The 13,305-nt window shown below is 44.7% G+C and overlaps 2 protein-coding genes and 1 long non-coding RNA gene across 3 annotated transcripts in view; 2 read left to right on the top strand and 1 right to left on the bottom strand.

Annotated features, from left to right (window-relative positions):
• Positions 1-612: 612 nt before the first annotated feature.
• Positions 613-3,539, top strand: ccdc78 (coiled-coil domain containing 78). Its single transcript, XM_019887777.1, has 10 exons — positions 613-959; positions 1,046-1,096; positions 1,215-1,303; positions 1,485-1,548; positions 1,855-1,980; positions 2,056-2,252; positions 2,347-2,522; positions 2,654-2,694; positions 2,769-2,851; positions 2,960-3,539. Exons 2-9 carry the CDS (start codon positions 1,085-1,087, stop codon positions 2,826-2,828), a joined length of 765 nt encoding a protein of 254 aa, XP_019743336.1. The 5' UTR covers positions 613-959; positions 1,046-1,084; the 3' UTR covers positions 2,829-2,851; positions 2,960-3,539.
• A 6,003-nt stretch (positions 3,540-9,542) lies between these two features.
• metrn (meteorin, glial cell differentiation regulator) overlaps positions 9,543-13,305 on the bottom strand; it is a 7,480-nt gene continuing 3,717 nt past the window's right edge. Inside the window, exons 4-6 of the mRNA XM_019887869.1 lie at positions 13,181-13,305; positions 11,622-11,681; positions 9,543-10,830 (exon numbers count right to left, since the gene is read on the bottom strand). The exon at positions 13,181-13,305 is cut by the window's right edge and continues 12 nt beyond it. Of these exons, the coding sequence (XP_019743428.1) occupies positions 10,517-10,830; positions 11,622-11,681; positions 13,181-13,305 (499 nt within the window). The 3' untranslated portion in view covers positions 9,543-10,516. The remainder of the gene's footprint in view (positions 10,831-11,621; positions 11,682-13,180) is intronic.
• The window catches only part of LOC109526535 (uncharacterized), a 12,511-nt gene continuing 10,042 nt past the window's right edge, over positions 10,837-13,305 (top strand). Inside the window, exon 1 of the long non-coding RNA XR_002170364.1 lies at positions 10,837-11,061. This is a non-coding gene — a long non-coding RNA (uncharacterized LOC109526535). The remainder of the gene's footprint in view (positions 11,062-13,305) is intronic.

The raw sequence follows: 13,305 nt of genomic DNA, 5'->3' as shown, positions 1-13,305 counted from the left end.
CAGTGTCAAAAGGCAAACACTGACATTGGTTTCTCTTTGCAGCCTCAAGACATGAATGAGCAACTTTCCATCAAAGTAGACTACTTGGAGAATAAAGTGACTCATCTGTCCACCTCCAACACAGACTTATCCAGCAGACTCGTCCATAGCGAAGAGGAGAAGCTAAAGGTGGAGTATTCATTATTTTGGGCGTAATTTTATTGGATACACTCTATAAGCAGAAATATATGTATACATATATATCTTTATAGATATATATTTTTTTTCACACTCAGATATCAAAGGAGCTTGTGGAGGAGAAGCTTCACATAAACAAGATAAGAGCCCAGTTTGAAGAGGAGACGTTTGAGCTGAAAAATAAGGTCACACTTTGCCTTTTTGAAAAATGCAATTTAATTAATTCAAACATTTATTATGAACAGAAAATCAAAACATTCAGTACGCAGTGAAATGCTAAACACAAATCGAACAATTTACTGGCTTCATCAAGTATTGGCTGCTTGGTATCGGTGATGTTTGGACGTAGTGTATGTGCCTTAGCGCAATAAAGGTTAGAAAAGCTGTCTGATGTCATTCATGTACTTCATCTTCTTTACATCTTCCCCCATCTTTAGATATTGAACCAAAAGGATGAAATAAAACAATTACAGACCGAGCGAGACAATTTACTCTGCAAGCTCCAGTCAGCTGGGACCCACCGCAAAGCGGGCGAGGAAAGCGACCAAGAGTTGTCCTCGCTCAAGCGGAACGACCTGCCTCTAACTGAGGCCCATCATAAAGAACTGGGCCAAAGCAAGGAGCTAAGTGTTGAACTGCTGGCCTTGGCCCAGGCGCAGGTTGCCTTGCGCAGCCAGCTGGCCGAACAGCACCAGAGTGCTCGGGACACCTCGCAGGACCTTCACGGGGAGCTGGACCGAGTGAGGACCCTCGTTGGCCGCTTGTTGCAGACCAGAGTCAAGGTGAGGTGTTGGCCTTTGCTTGTGATGCTTTCAATGAATTCAGGAGATGTGAGGAAGGACTGACCTGGCCATTCTCATTTTAACAGCCGGAAGACCTTGCAGCTTTGAACAAGGGTCAGAAAAGCATGGAAAAAACGGTATGTGTTTCTCAGTCATTCTTCCTCGCAATAATTCATTCTTCCACATTCCTCAACCGAGTCGAACTAATCAAACTTGCATATAATCACAACATTCAGGTTTTATTACTCCCCGCAGCTCCTCGGAAATCAAGAGGAGATGAAAGACATGCTGGGGAACTTGAAGCGCAGCTATGAGGAGCAGCAGAGGAAACTCGAGGAGGAGATGTGAGGAATGTTTTGGATTATCATTCTAAAACCGGAGCGAGTTTGTGAAAGATGGTGGTGTTCATCCCACATGCGCATCTGCTCTTTGATTTGATTTTCATTTGTAGTCTCTTGACTTCCTCTTGTGATGTGGTTTGCGTTTTCTTCTCTCTTGTGGTTGCAACCGATGTTTGGCCGTCAGCGGGGCGATGGGAAAAGAGCACCAAATCCAAAGCAGCCAACGGAAACCATCTGAGGAGACTGTGGTGAGCAAGAACTGTCAAGATCACAGTAAAGTGCAGTCCTTCCAAAATGAACTTCATTTGTATATATCCATGTGCCAAGCTCGTGCCATCATACTCAAGAAGATTTGAGAAAATACAAAAGTTGGGGGGAAAAAAACGTTTACATGTTGTCATTACGCAATGTGTAGTGTCGCATTGGAGTGAAGCTGTAACAAAAAAAAAAAGAAAATTAAAACATGGAAATATTGGCACACTGTTGTGGATGCGCGGTCACAAAATAAAGCCGATGACTACTTCTTGTTTCTGTCGTGTTTTGTTTCATCCAAGACATGTGTGTGCTGTCTGAGTCAACTGAAGGAGGCCAAAGAGGAGATTTCAAGGCTGCAGCTGCAAGTCAAACAGCTCCACGAGCTCTATCGTGGAAGGCTGCTGTGCTATTTAAAGGACATAACTGTGAGTAGCTGCACAAACACACAGAAGGATATCCAAAATATCTTGACACCACCGATGCTTTAATTGCGCCTTTAGGAGTTCGTCGATGGCCTCGGGGGAGCCAAAATGGCATCCGAGGGAAACAAATGGAGTGCCATTGTGGACAACATGCTGAGGGATGTCCGTGCTTCCTATAGGGCCCGCGAAGAGCAGCTCGCCACTGCCACTCAGGCTTACAAAAAGAGACTGCAGAGGACCACCAAGACCCATCACGCCCTAATATGTGCCTATAGGTGCTCTGAGTCTTGTTACATTAAACGTGATTGTCATGAAACATAACTATTCTAGATAATGTTAGTTCACCTGTCGTCTCGACCCACCATGTAGGGCTCAGAGGCAGCAGATTTTGGACAAACTAGACCAAGGTCTGGAGCCAGGACCCCCTGAAAGCCATTTCAGCCTGGAGCCCACTGAGCCAAGAGAAGAATCCGGCAAACGTCAACAGCAACTTGAGCAGCATAAGTCAAAGCGGGGGGGCTCAGCGGCAAGTGGCCCAACACCAGGTCAACTAAATGGGTTGATCTTCTCTTGTTTTGTCTGCGGGAATGATGTTTGCATGGCACACTTTCCTTTGTATTTAAAAACCAAATATTATTTTGAAGCCTTGGAACCTGTTGTAACATTTCTCTTCCAGGTGGCAGTCGTCAAAACGTCGAGCCGTTTGACCAATCAGGAGTGAGTGTTCTTTTTCTGTGTTTGCGTATGTGACCAAAGTCAGCGACTGTGAACGAAAATTGAACCTTACGCAGGATGCCAAAACTGGAGCAGATATTCCAAGAATCCTGGTCGGTCAACGCGGAAACAGCTGAAGGAGATAACGGACCCCGCGCTGGTACGTGAAACTTTAGCTGCGCTGCGAATCCTCCATGCTCAAACGTTTTAGCACTTTGGCTGCGATAGACGCACAATCTTGCATCTAATGTGGACTTCTTTTTTTCAGTTGGTACAGGGAATCGATGAGGAGGAGCACAAGTTTCTCACCGCCAGAGCAACAGGTGTCCCAGTTGCAGGACTATATCGAAAAGCATCTTGACAGGTCGGAAGGTCACACGATGATCATTCAGATATTTTCTTTTGAAAGACATTTTAAAGGCATTTTTCACTTTTTTTTTTCCAAGAAAAAGTGTTTTAAAAAAAAAAAGACAGACATATGTCGGGATTGTATGAAAAAAAATCCGCTCTATTTAAAATGCACACTGGACTTCGTACTAACTCACAAGCGCAATGGCATGGGAACAGCATCCCACTCCGCATTCATTCGTGTGATCACTAGGTGGTGTGTTTTCTCCCCCACTGTGCTCGGCAAAAAAACAAGAAGAAATCTGGCCTTGAGAAAAAAATGCCTGGAATGTTTGTAAAGCTTATGTCAATTTCACGAGCTGGGGAGAAGAAAGCGCAGCGACAATGAGGGGTCACCCTGGTGAGAATAATGTCATTACATGTTACCCAGACGGGTACACGCCCGTCCGTGAACACTTTCCCCTTCTATGCTCTGTTGTGAGTGCAGCCATTTTTTTTTTCCTTTCCCTGAATTGAACTTTCATACTGTTGCCTCCCATTTGTTGTGTAAGGCCAAACACTCTCTCAAAATCCCTTTAAGCTTTTAGAGGGCATGCATACTTTTATTCACCTGTAGGATTATTATAGTACAGTTTTTTTTTAAACTCCAGGTGCTCTAGTAGGCTTTCCCGTGTTACTCACATCGCAGATGGAAATACCCCAATTACCCCCTTCTGAGTTTATTGACATAATTTGGAGCTGCCATAACATCTTAAAGGAAAATGTGGCTTCAGTCATACAGATAAATATCTTGAAGTAAATTGAACCAGTCTGTGGAATTATGGGAACATTGTCAGGGAGTCATACAGACATGTCACCCCCAATCCCCTTTTGAGGGGGCACGGCTGCCCCATCAGGGGAGGGGGTGTGAAAAGTTTGAGAGGAATGGGAAGTGGGATTTTGTTGGTAATGTATTACACTCCCAGGACCCTGGGAAAGGGTGTGTGTGGTTGGGCGAGTGGTGTGGGGGTGCAGCTTGGGCCTGTGCCAACATAGTCACTGTGCCAAAGAGCTTGTGGGAAAATCAAAAAAGCAGGTTGCTTCTTTGCTGCTGTGCCAACAAGGACACAGAGTTGTAATCGGTGTGAATGAAACTTCCGTACACGTAATTAAAAAGATAGGAGAAGATGTGGAAACTGCCTTGTAATAATAGTCAGAACTTTATGTACAAGTTTACAAAGTGTTTTGACAGAAACAGAATGCATACATGAAACTGCATACCGTTTGCCCCATGAAATTGTATCCGCACCTTCCCAAGGGTCTGTTTGTCGTGTTTGTCCGAGCCTGCGCTGTTTCATACCGGCCTATTAAATGCTTTATAAGCCAAGCCTCATCAACATTATGCCGCTTTTTAGCATCTCACGCAAACTTTCTAGTTCCTCTTTGCTCTGTTTGGTTGTTGACACTTTGCGCACAGATTTGTTTTGTGGCCAGCACGGTGGGGGAAAAAAGCTTATAATGTGTCCTGCCCAGGATGGGGAGCCATGCAGAGGAAGTACCTCACATGGGCTGTTCGTCAAGAGCCCCTTTGTTTCACGAGGTTAATGCCTAATTGATACGGGCTTAATGAGAACGGGGCTCGCGGGCCCGCAGTGTGTGAGTCCGGGGGCCGGACGGGCAGGCTGTAATTGGAACGGACAAGCCTTGTGTGCCCCAGTGCGCCGGGAAGAGATTTATTGGAACACAAGGAACGGCCGGGGAGAGTGGGAATGGGCAAGGAAAAGTGACAATAACGAGGAAGAATATGGAGCCGGTGGGAATTTGGGAGGTTGGGATTGGGAATATCATGAGAACCAAGTCGGTAACAATGGCAAGTGAACAGCAAGTAGTGTAAAAGCATGTGGAATGAATTCATGTTTGATTCTTGGATAGCTACATTATGTGATACTCTCGATGGCTAGCTTGCCAACTTGCTTATTAGCTTGATAAATAGATATAGTTATACAGTCTAATTAAACAACAAAATGCTCTTCCAAAGCATATAATTTCTTCTATTGAAATTCCAGTAATTTAAGGCTAACATAATGCAAAATGCCATAAACGGGCTAATGGAAATGAGCATAAATGTTGGAGTAGTTTTAAACCTTCAAACAACTTCTCCTTTAACACTTGATGGGTTATTTAAAAAATATGAAACATTATATTTCATTCGGATAGGGAAGATAGATTTGGGAAAAAAACCTGAGGTATAATCGTGGTCACAAGATGAATTGAACTCAAGGTCAAGTTACCGCCGTACCAACTTGATGCAAAATTCCTCCATGTTAACCCTCAACTGCAATTTTAGCCGACACCTGTCTCTTCTTTTCGGACAAGTTGTCTTTTTGGCCCCCCCACTTTTGCATCAGACTATTCATGCAGAGTCCCGAGCTCCTCTCCAGACAAGCTTTCAGCACCCGGACTGGAGAGGCACTAAAAGGGAGGCGGGGGTTGGAGGGCTGTTTGAAGCGGGTCGCATGCTCTTCAGCAAACCTTGAAGAATTGGGAGTGAAAGCTATAGAGATTCTGGGTGGCTGTGTGAAGAAAGAAAGAAAAAAGAAATAATGACAAGTAAAATAAAAAAAAGAGGGGATGAGAGGGAAGGTTTGGAAGGAAAACGAATGCTTGACTCACATGAAAAGTTGTTGGGGGTAAAAAAAAAAAGGAGAATTGAGGGTGAGAAAAGTAAGGCCGAGAGGTACAGTAAGGGTGAGAAAGACAGACAGGGGAGGGACGACCGGAGCGAGTGAGAATGAGGCTGAGGGAAGGAAGGAGGAGAGAGACCCCTTCTGCTTTCCCACACTCACGCCTGTTCCCACACTGGACCTGGCTAATCCCTGTCTTAATTGGGGGAGAATTCCAGCGCACATGTTCGCCTGGGCTGAGCGAAGGGAATGGCTGGAAGATTGGCTGGATGGTTTGGGACACATCATCTGTGCATGTTTGAGCAAATGGATTCCAATTATCAATTAAAAAAAAAAATACAAGTGGAGACCGTGTATTCACAGCCTTCACAACATATTGTGCGGTGGTGCCTTGAGATACAAGTTCAAATTGTCCAGTGACAATGCTCGAAACTCAAAACATTGACATCATCTTTCCCTATTAAAATGAATGGAAATGCGATTCGCTGAGAAATTTAAAAAAAAATGCTCTTCAAGAAATACAAAAAAATATTTTTTAAACATTTTTAAAAATATTGAAAATAAAATCTGATCATTTTTATTAGCTTTGGTCCGATCTCACGCACTCTTATGACACCGTGCCAGTCAGTATCAGTTGATACATTTTGCCTGGAAGCTGCAGAACACAAGAGGGGGTGGGGGGGCGTCTTGCAAGGAGATACTAGTAACATAACAAAACGAGCGTGAGTGGCAGTTTCGTTCCTCCCTACCTCTTTACTCACCGACAGCTCGAACAATAGGTGCGTTCCTGAAGAGGTAACTTAAGTCTCGAGGGGACAAACGCTGCAAAGCCGTGGAAAGGAAACTCAAGTGATCTGTCCAGGAAATTTCTCCGATTTGAAGCCAAACTCTTGCGGTTAATTGGTCAGGGAACAGTGAATGGAAACAGGTGCAGTGGACTGTATGCTCCTTTTATTATCTTACTTGAACACCAATGACGTAAGAAAACAAGTTGGCCCATTTGAGGACAACAAAAAAACCACACACGTTAATGATGTTTTGTTTTGTATTTATTGTGGAAACTAAAACCGTCAATTTCCATTGCTGCTATTTCAAACTGTTCATAATTCCTTTCAGAAGCTCTCTGCTCTCAGATTACAAAAATGTAGGGGGGGGGGCTCCTAGAACAGCTGAACTTTATTTGGGGTGAATCAGAGGTAATTTAAATAGACGCAGCCACATCTCTGGTTATAAGGGGGTGTTTATTTTTACTTCTCTTTTTAAAAGTTTTTTTTTTTTTTTTTTTTTTTTGCAGTTTAGAAAACTAAATGATTGTTGGGCCATCGGGAGATAGACGCAGCCACATCTCTGGTTATAAGGGGGTGTTTATTTTTACTTCTCTTTTTAAAAGTTTTTTCTTTTCCAGTTTAGAAAACTAAATGATCGTTGGGCCATCCGGAGATCAATTCTGGCTCATTTACCACAATACCGAAACACAGCAAATCTCCAAGTGGCTTTATTAGTGCACAGTTAGTGTTTTGTTTTTGTTTTTTAAAATAGTACCCTTACCCCCAACCCCAACCCTGCGGTCTCACGTCAAGCCCAGGGACACAGTGAGGACGTGGCAGCTGTGTGGAGTTTGCCCCTTCATCATTCAACTCCCTTTTCCTTTCATCGACTATTTTGGCGGGAAAATTCCCCAGGACGCTTGTTTGAACCTCCCTGGTAAAAGGGGGTGGCCCACCTCCACGCTCCTGCGCACCATTTCCACTCTTTCTTGCCTTGATGGATTTTCAGTGCACATTTTGGAAAGGATTACAGCCATCTGCAGGCTCTTGAGGAACAAAAGGGGCCTCCTCGCTCTTCTCCCTTCACTACTTCACAGGGATAACACGGCCACGCAAACATGCTCGCACTTGTTTTCCGTTCTGGCCTCACCTCTCAACCCACCCGACTGCCTACTCTGCTCCTCAGATGACCACATCCAACTCGACCACTTTTCATAAGTGCCTCGCTTAATGCATAGGAGTCAATAGCAGTCCACCCGCATAAGAAATGTGGCATTGTAGGTACTTAAGTCCACACATCATTCTATTACATGTTATTCTGCAACCCAGGCCCACCTTTTTTTTGTCATTGATTTCATAACGTCACATTTTTACATGATGCAGCAAAGGTCAGGAAATGGCTCGACCACTTTTCATAAGTGCCTCGCTTAATGCATCGGAGTCAATAGCAATCCACCCGCATAAGAATTGTGGCATTGTAGGTACTTTAAGTCCACTCTCCATTCTATTACATGTTATTCTGCAACCCACTCCCACCTTTTTTTTTTGTCATTGATTTCATAAGGTCACATTTTTACATAATGCAGCAAAGGTCAGGAAATGACTCCCCGTAATAAATGACGGTTGACGCTGCAACGTTAATCCTCCATTCGGATCGACACAGTCAGTTTAACAATATTGTTGTGGGTGAATTTGACAGTGTCATAGGCGGCAGATTAGATGGATGAAACGCGTCATCCATCACAGTCAGGTTTCCCGTCGCTTGATGGATGTAAATGATTGCGTGGCGGCGTCACCGAAATCCCAACCCGCAGTTCCAGCTGTCCGAAGGGTGTAATGGGAATCCGGGATGCCAGTGTGGTCGTGGAAATGCTCGCGCTCAGCTGGCGGCTGCTGATCTGAGGCGGACACGCCAGACTTGTTCTGTTTGGTTGCCAGGGATACAGCTGTTTCTTCGTCACTATTAATCAACCGTATGCTGAAATGGGACACAAGCCATTAAATGCCTTCCTTCTGTTCTGGAGAAGACGAATTATCACATAATAGTTTAAAGATTCTGTGGCATTTTAATGTGTGTAGGGGGGAATAGGTTGGATCAGGACGGAGCCTTGCCGCGAGCATCGAAAAAAGTGAATGATTGATGGGCCCCTCCAGAATGTTTGGAAAGCAATGCACTTTTTCCTATTAGACAAGGCTATGGCCTGCTAAATAACTTCAAGCAAGAAAGAAAGGATAGAAGTTGTCAGACCTCTTTCTTCACAGTTGAATCTTAACTAGATGTCATGAAGCTTTTTTTCACCACTAACGCAACAGTGCCTGATTTGTAATCCCAAAGTGTCTTTTTGCCAATGCAATTGCACCGCGCTGACGTGTCAGCCACACTTTCCAAATCGGCAGCCGACACACCCCCACAGCTGTGGGGAATGTTATGGGAAAGACCAAATCTAACATTTGAGGAGGATGTGATGGTGAAATAGTTCCAATGAGTCAAACAGGGTCGACGAGTTTGATACCATCCTTGTTTCCTCCCTTCTCACCCTCCTTTCTTGCGTGACTTCAGATGGTTGAGTTCATTTCAGTATGATGTGAAAAAGTATTTCAGCAGTGTGTGTGCCGGAGGTAATGCTAAATTATATTTCTGGTGCCTCCCGTCCGCCCATTACTGTTTCATCTGGCACTTAAAACACACAGACACACACTCACACACACATTTGCTCACACACACATACGGTCAGGATGGAGCGAGCGACTGTGTGGCACCTCAGCTCAGACGTGCCTGCCACGGTGCTCGCTTGATGGCAATTTATTGCTTCCTGGCTCCTGAAAATGGCAGAGCGAGGACAACGGAATTCCAACCTCTGCACACACACACACACACACACACACACACACACACACACACGCTAAATCTTGTTGGCCTTCTATTTGTAAGCCTTTCACAAGTGACTTATGCGTGAGAAAGGTTTAGCCTTGAGCTCAAACCGAACCTTTTCAAACGGGCTTTTTCCATCATTCAAATCACATTTTGTAATTGCAATAAAACAAGCACGCATCTCTTGAGTGGTTTTTTTTTCAGTATATTTGAATGACACAGAACATAAAAAACTCATAACAATATTGACATACTTCTTTAGAATTTCTTATGCACATATTTACATTTTTTGTTCTCGTATTCACATATACACAGCAAATGGCAGTACTTAAGACTTCGGCACTTAAAAGTCATTTGGTACGATCTCGTCATTGATGTAGTGCAAGAAAACGGCATTTTGTACATTGTACGATTTTTTTTTTCCCTCCGTTCTTGCTTGCGTTCTCGATTTGAAAACATGTTGTCGCCAGTTGCATTCGACAGACTTCTTTTGCATGTGATTGACACAAACTGTCAGAATAAGGGCAAGCCATGTGACTGCCTTATTATTACTGTACATGCTCACAATATCTGTATGCGCATATATTAAATTCTGAAATGCACCGCCGTGCTACATATACTTTGCTTTTTTATTATTTTTGGTTTTTTAATGTTTTTTTTTTTTGTGTGTTTGCAGCATTGCGATTCATTCACTCAGTGCATTTTCATCTGATTTATAATCTCCATCGCCCACTCACGTCACCAACTAAAACTCGTTGGTTCTGCTGGGAAGTATTTTGTGTCCCTGCTGAGTTCATTTCTGTACATTCCCTGAGTTTCAGTGACTCCCATGAGGAGCCTACGTTTTCCTATTTGTATTTATTTTTTAACTATGCTTTTCATTTGGTGGCTTTTCGCTCACGGATGTTTGATTTTCTTTTTTTTTTTTTTTTTTTTTTTTTGGTCCAATCAAATTTCCCCCCTGTGTGTTGCCATGTCAATCTAAATGCTTCTATTCTGGCAGCCGAAAAGCTGCCGTCACAGCCCGGTAAGCTGTTATTGCACTGAAAAGGCATTTGGGGAAAAGTCCCATTTTTCACGGACCCTTAAGTAGCTCGCAATGGTTTCCCCACGACTCGAAGCGACATTCCCCTCCGCCTCGGTTCCGTAGACAAGCAGCGACAAAAGTTTCGAGCTCAGTCCACGGGAAGTTCACATGGGATCTGCTGGGCCGCTTTGGCCGCCATGTAAGCCTGCAGGAAGTCCTTATAGCGAGGGGCGCAGCCCAGCCAGGCCTCGCCGAAGTGGACCCGACCGGTGAAGAGGAAGCTGCCGGGCCCTGGTTTGACGCCGCACTGCAGAAGGGTGCGGATGTCCCCCCGAGCGGCCATGCGGCCGTTGCCGGTGAAGAGGGTGTACTTTTGGCGGAAGACCCGCGTGGCGCTGACCTTGATGACCGCGGCGCGGAGATTCTCGTCCTCCTCCACGGACCGGATGTTGCCTCGCACCACTGTGGAGAAGACAGGACGAAAGTTGTCACCGTGAGACCAACTGAACCCAGGTTTGTAGTTTATGTTTCTACATATGCATAAAGTGTCATTAAGTTCTCCAATGCCGTTTTCTTTTGTCTGCTCAGCCGTCCAGGTTGTGATGACACGCAAAAGTTGAATGGAGACGTCTGGACTCTTTTTGTGAAAGTTCCGGATGTGGATTCATCTTTGTGGAAACCTTAAAAGTAGCGGTGAGACCCATTCCTTCCATAATTCCTGGAGTCCACGTTTCCTCACCTCCTTCCGTATTTCTGTCCTCCCTCCCATTCTTTTTTTCTCCTTCTTTTCAAACATCCTTGTAGCCATCCTTCATTGCTTCCGCTTTGTCTTTATTTCCGTCCTTCCTGCTGCCTTCCCTCCTTTCTTCCTCCCTCGCTTCCTTCCATCCCATCCAAGTAAAAGTTAATTGTACCTTCTGCCATATAGTGGAAGAGTATTTTTTTTCCTGCCTGTCACTGTACTACATCACTGGCATGGATAAAAGAACAAAGATGCATGATTTGTTGTAAATAAATGATAGCTTTCAGGTCAGAAAGTGGATTAGTGTCAGGTCCCAAAGTCCGACGACTTCTCTTCCAAAGATTGTCCCACTCACATTGCAAAAGTAGACACTAAGTTTTTGCAACCTGGCAGGTGAACTCCATTGGGCGACTCCACACCTAAAATTGTTGCTAGCTTTTATTTTTCTGCTTTGCGAGATCTTTTAACGTTCTGGGCCAAAATTCTCCTCACGTGAGGATGCGCAACTTACCAAAGTCACTGGTACACACGGCCATTAGGAGCTCTGTGTCGTTGCAGGGTCTGCACGCTTCTGAGAAGGAAACAGAGGGAGAATCAGTTAGCGAGCTTACGTCAATCTTCCGGGAAGAAAAAAAAAACACATACAGTGCATGCTCATAAGAAATCAAGAAGAAAAGCTCACATGCTCAGGAATGTGCACCACAAAGGGCTGAAGGACCAACCACTAACAGACAGCTGCTACTTTTACAGTTGAGGCTTTCAAGGTGCACGGTTCTCTTGGCTGCACACCATTTACAGGCTAAAATCTCCCCCTCCCCGTCTCCCCGCCCTAAAACCTTCCTGGGTGTCTGCAGTCACACCTCCACAAAGCCTCCGGGGTCCACAATAAGAGAGGGAGCGGAGCGAGACTTCAAAGATATGTTTGAGTACCGCAATGATGGTCATTTAAAAAAAAAAAGAAAACATAAACCTGACCGCTTCTACTTTAAATAGGGGCAGAAAAGACTCCCAATTTTAATTCATGTAAATTGGGAGTACCACACAAAACGATCTTACATTAGGCCTTAATGACTTTTAAAAGTTCATCTGACTTAATTTACAAGACCAAAAAAATTCAAAGGCAAGCACCTCAAAATGTCAAAGTTCCAAAACATACATTCTCATTTATCTCCAGGGAACCAGGGAATTGAACTGTTTTTGGAGGGGGAGGCGGGGTTACACATTTTAATAGTTGCTTGAGGTTGACTGGAGGCCCCTATCCCGCCCTGCACATTCTCCACAGTGAAACCCCTCTTGATAAATGAGATTCCTTCCTCTCCAGTCCGAAAGCAAACTTAATGTGAACGACTGAGGGGGGCAGTAGGGGGTGGCTGTCGGTCTCTGGCTACAGACAAGTCTACCCACAGCGAGGCAGCTCAACAAAAGAGTGGAGCATCTCAGCTGGGGAGAGGCCTCTGTTGCCTAGGAGACGGCAGTAATCCCAGAATGTTTCAGCGGCACGCATTCAAAGAGCCGTGGACTCTGGAGAAAGACCCACATAGTGAGCTTTTGTAGCCCCCCCACCCCCTCCCAAACCCTACGTCCCATTTCCCCTCCTCACTGCCTACTCCCCACTTCTCCTACTCCAAACCAACATGCCTCTACTCTTGGGAAAGTTTTGCCACTTCCTCATGAAAAATCCAATCAGCCCACTTAGGCCTCCTCTATCAGGGCCTATATGAGGGTTTGGGGATATATTTTATCATCACTGTGGAATTGGACTCATGCATTTCCCAATCAGAATGCAGGAATTTGAGCTAAAGCAGTGACACATGGGGTGCAACAATGCACACCCTTGTATCGCAAATCATCCCTTGCCATTGGAATGAATGGAAATGCCATTAATCCGTTTCAAAATTGTTGCAATTTGCTCTCCGCACAAGGAACAACAACTTTCCGAAAAAGAGATCAGTGCCTTATATAAGACTAATTTAAGTGAAATGTTCTCCCTTTTTTGTGCACTTAGATTTAGGAGAAGAGAATGCGTGAATGATTCCAAAGGCAGCTTTGGCCTCCACTTGAACAACTCACCAACAGTACTGATCTGGTTGGAGTCAAGTGACAGACGCGCAGTCCAGTCCCCCCTCAGCTCATATCGGAAGGACGCAATGCGCCGGCTGATGTCTTGGTGAGGTGTGGCCTGCATGAAGAGAGCC

The sequence above is a fragment of the Hippocampus comes genome, unplaced genomic scaffold (genome assembly GCF_001891065.2).
Source record: "Hippocampus comes isolate QL1 unplaced genomic scaffold, H_comes_QL1_v1.1 scaffold416, whole genome shotgun sequence".
Lineage (NCBI taxonomy): Eukaryota > Metazoa > Chordata > Actinopteri > Syngnathiformes > Syngnathidae > Hippocampus > Hippocampus comes.
The sequence above is the reverse complement of the archived record's forward strand: the minus strand, read 5'-3'. Positions and strand labels throughout refer to the sequence as shown.

What these genes read in the sequence shown, in the direction of transcription:
- ccdc78 (XM_019887777.1), top strand. An exon ending in GGCAAGTGGCCCAACACCAG is followed by an intron (nt 2,523 to 2,653) that starts GTCAACTAAATG and finishes TTTCTCTTCCAG; the next exon opens with GTGGCAGTCGTCAAAACGTC. An exon ending in AGCCGTTTGACCAATCAGGA is followed by an intron (nt 2,695 to 2,768) that starts GTGAGTGTTCTT and finishes AACCTTACGCAG; the next exon opens with GATGCCAAAACTGGAGCAGA.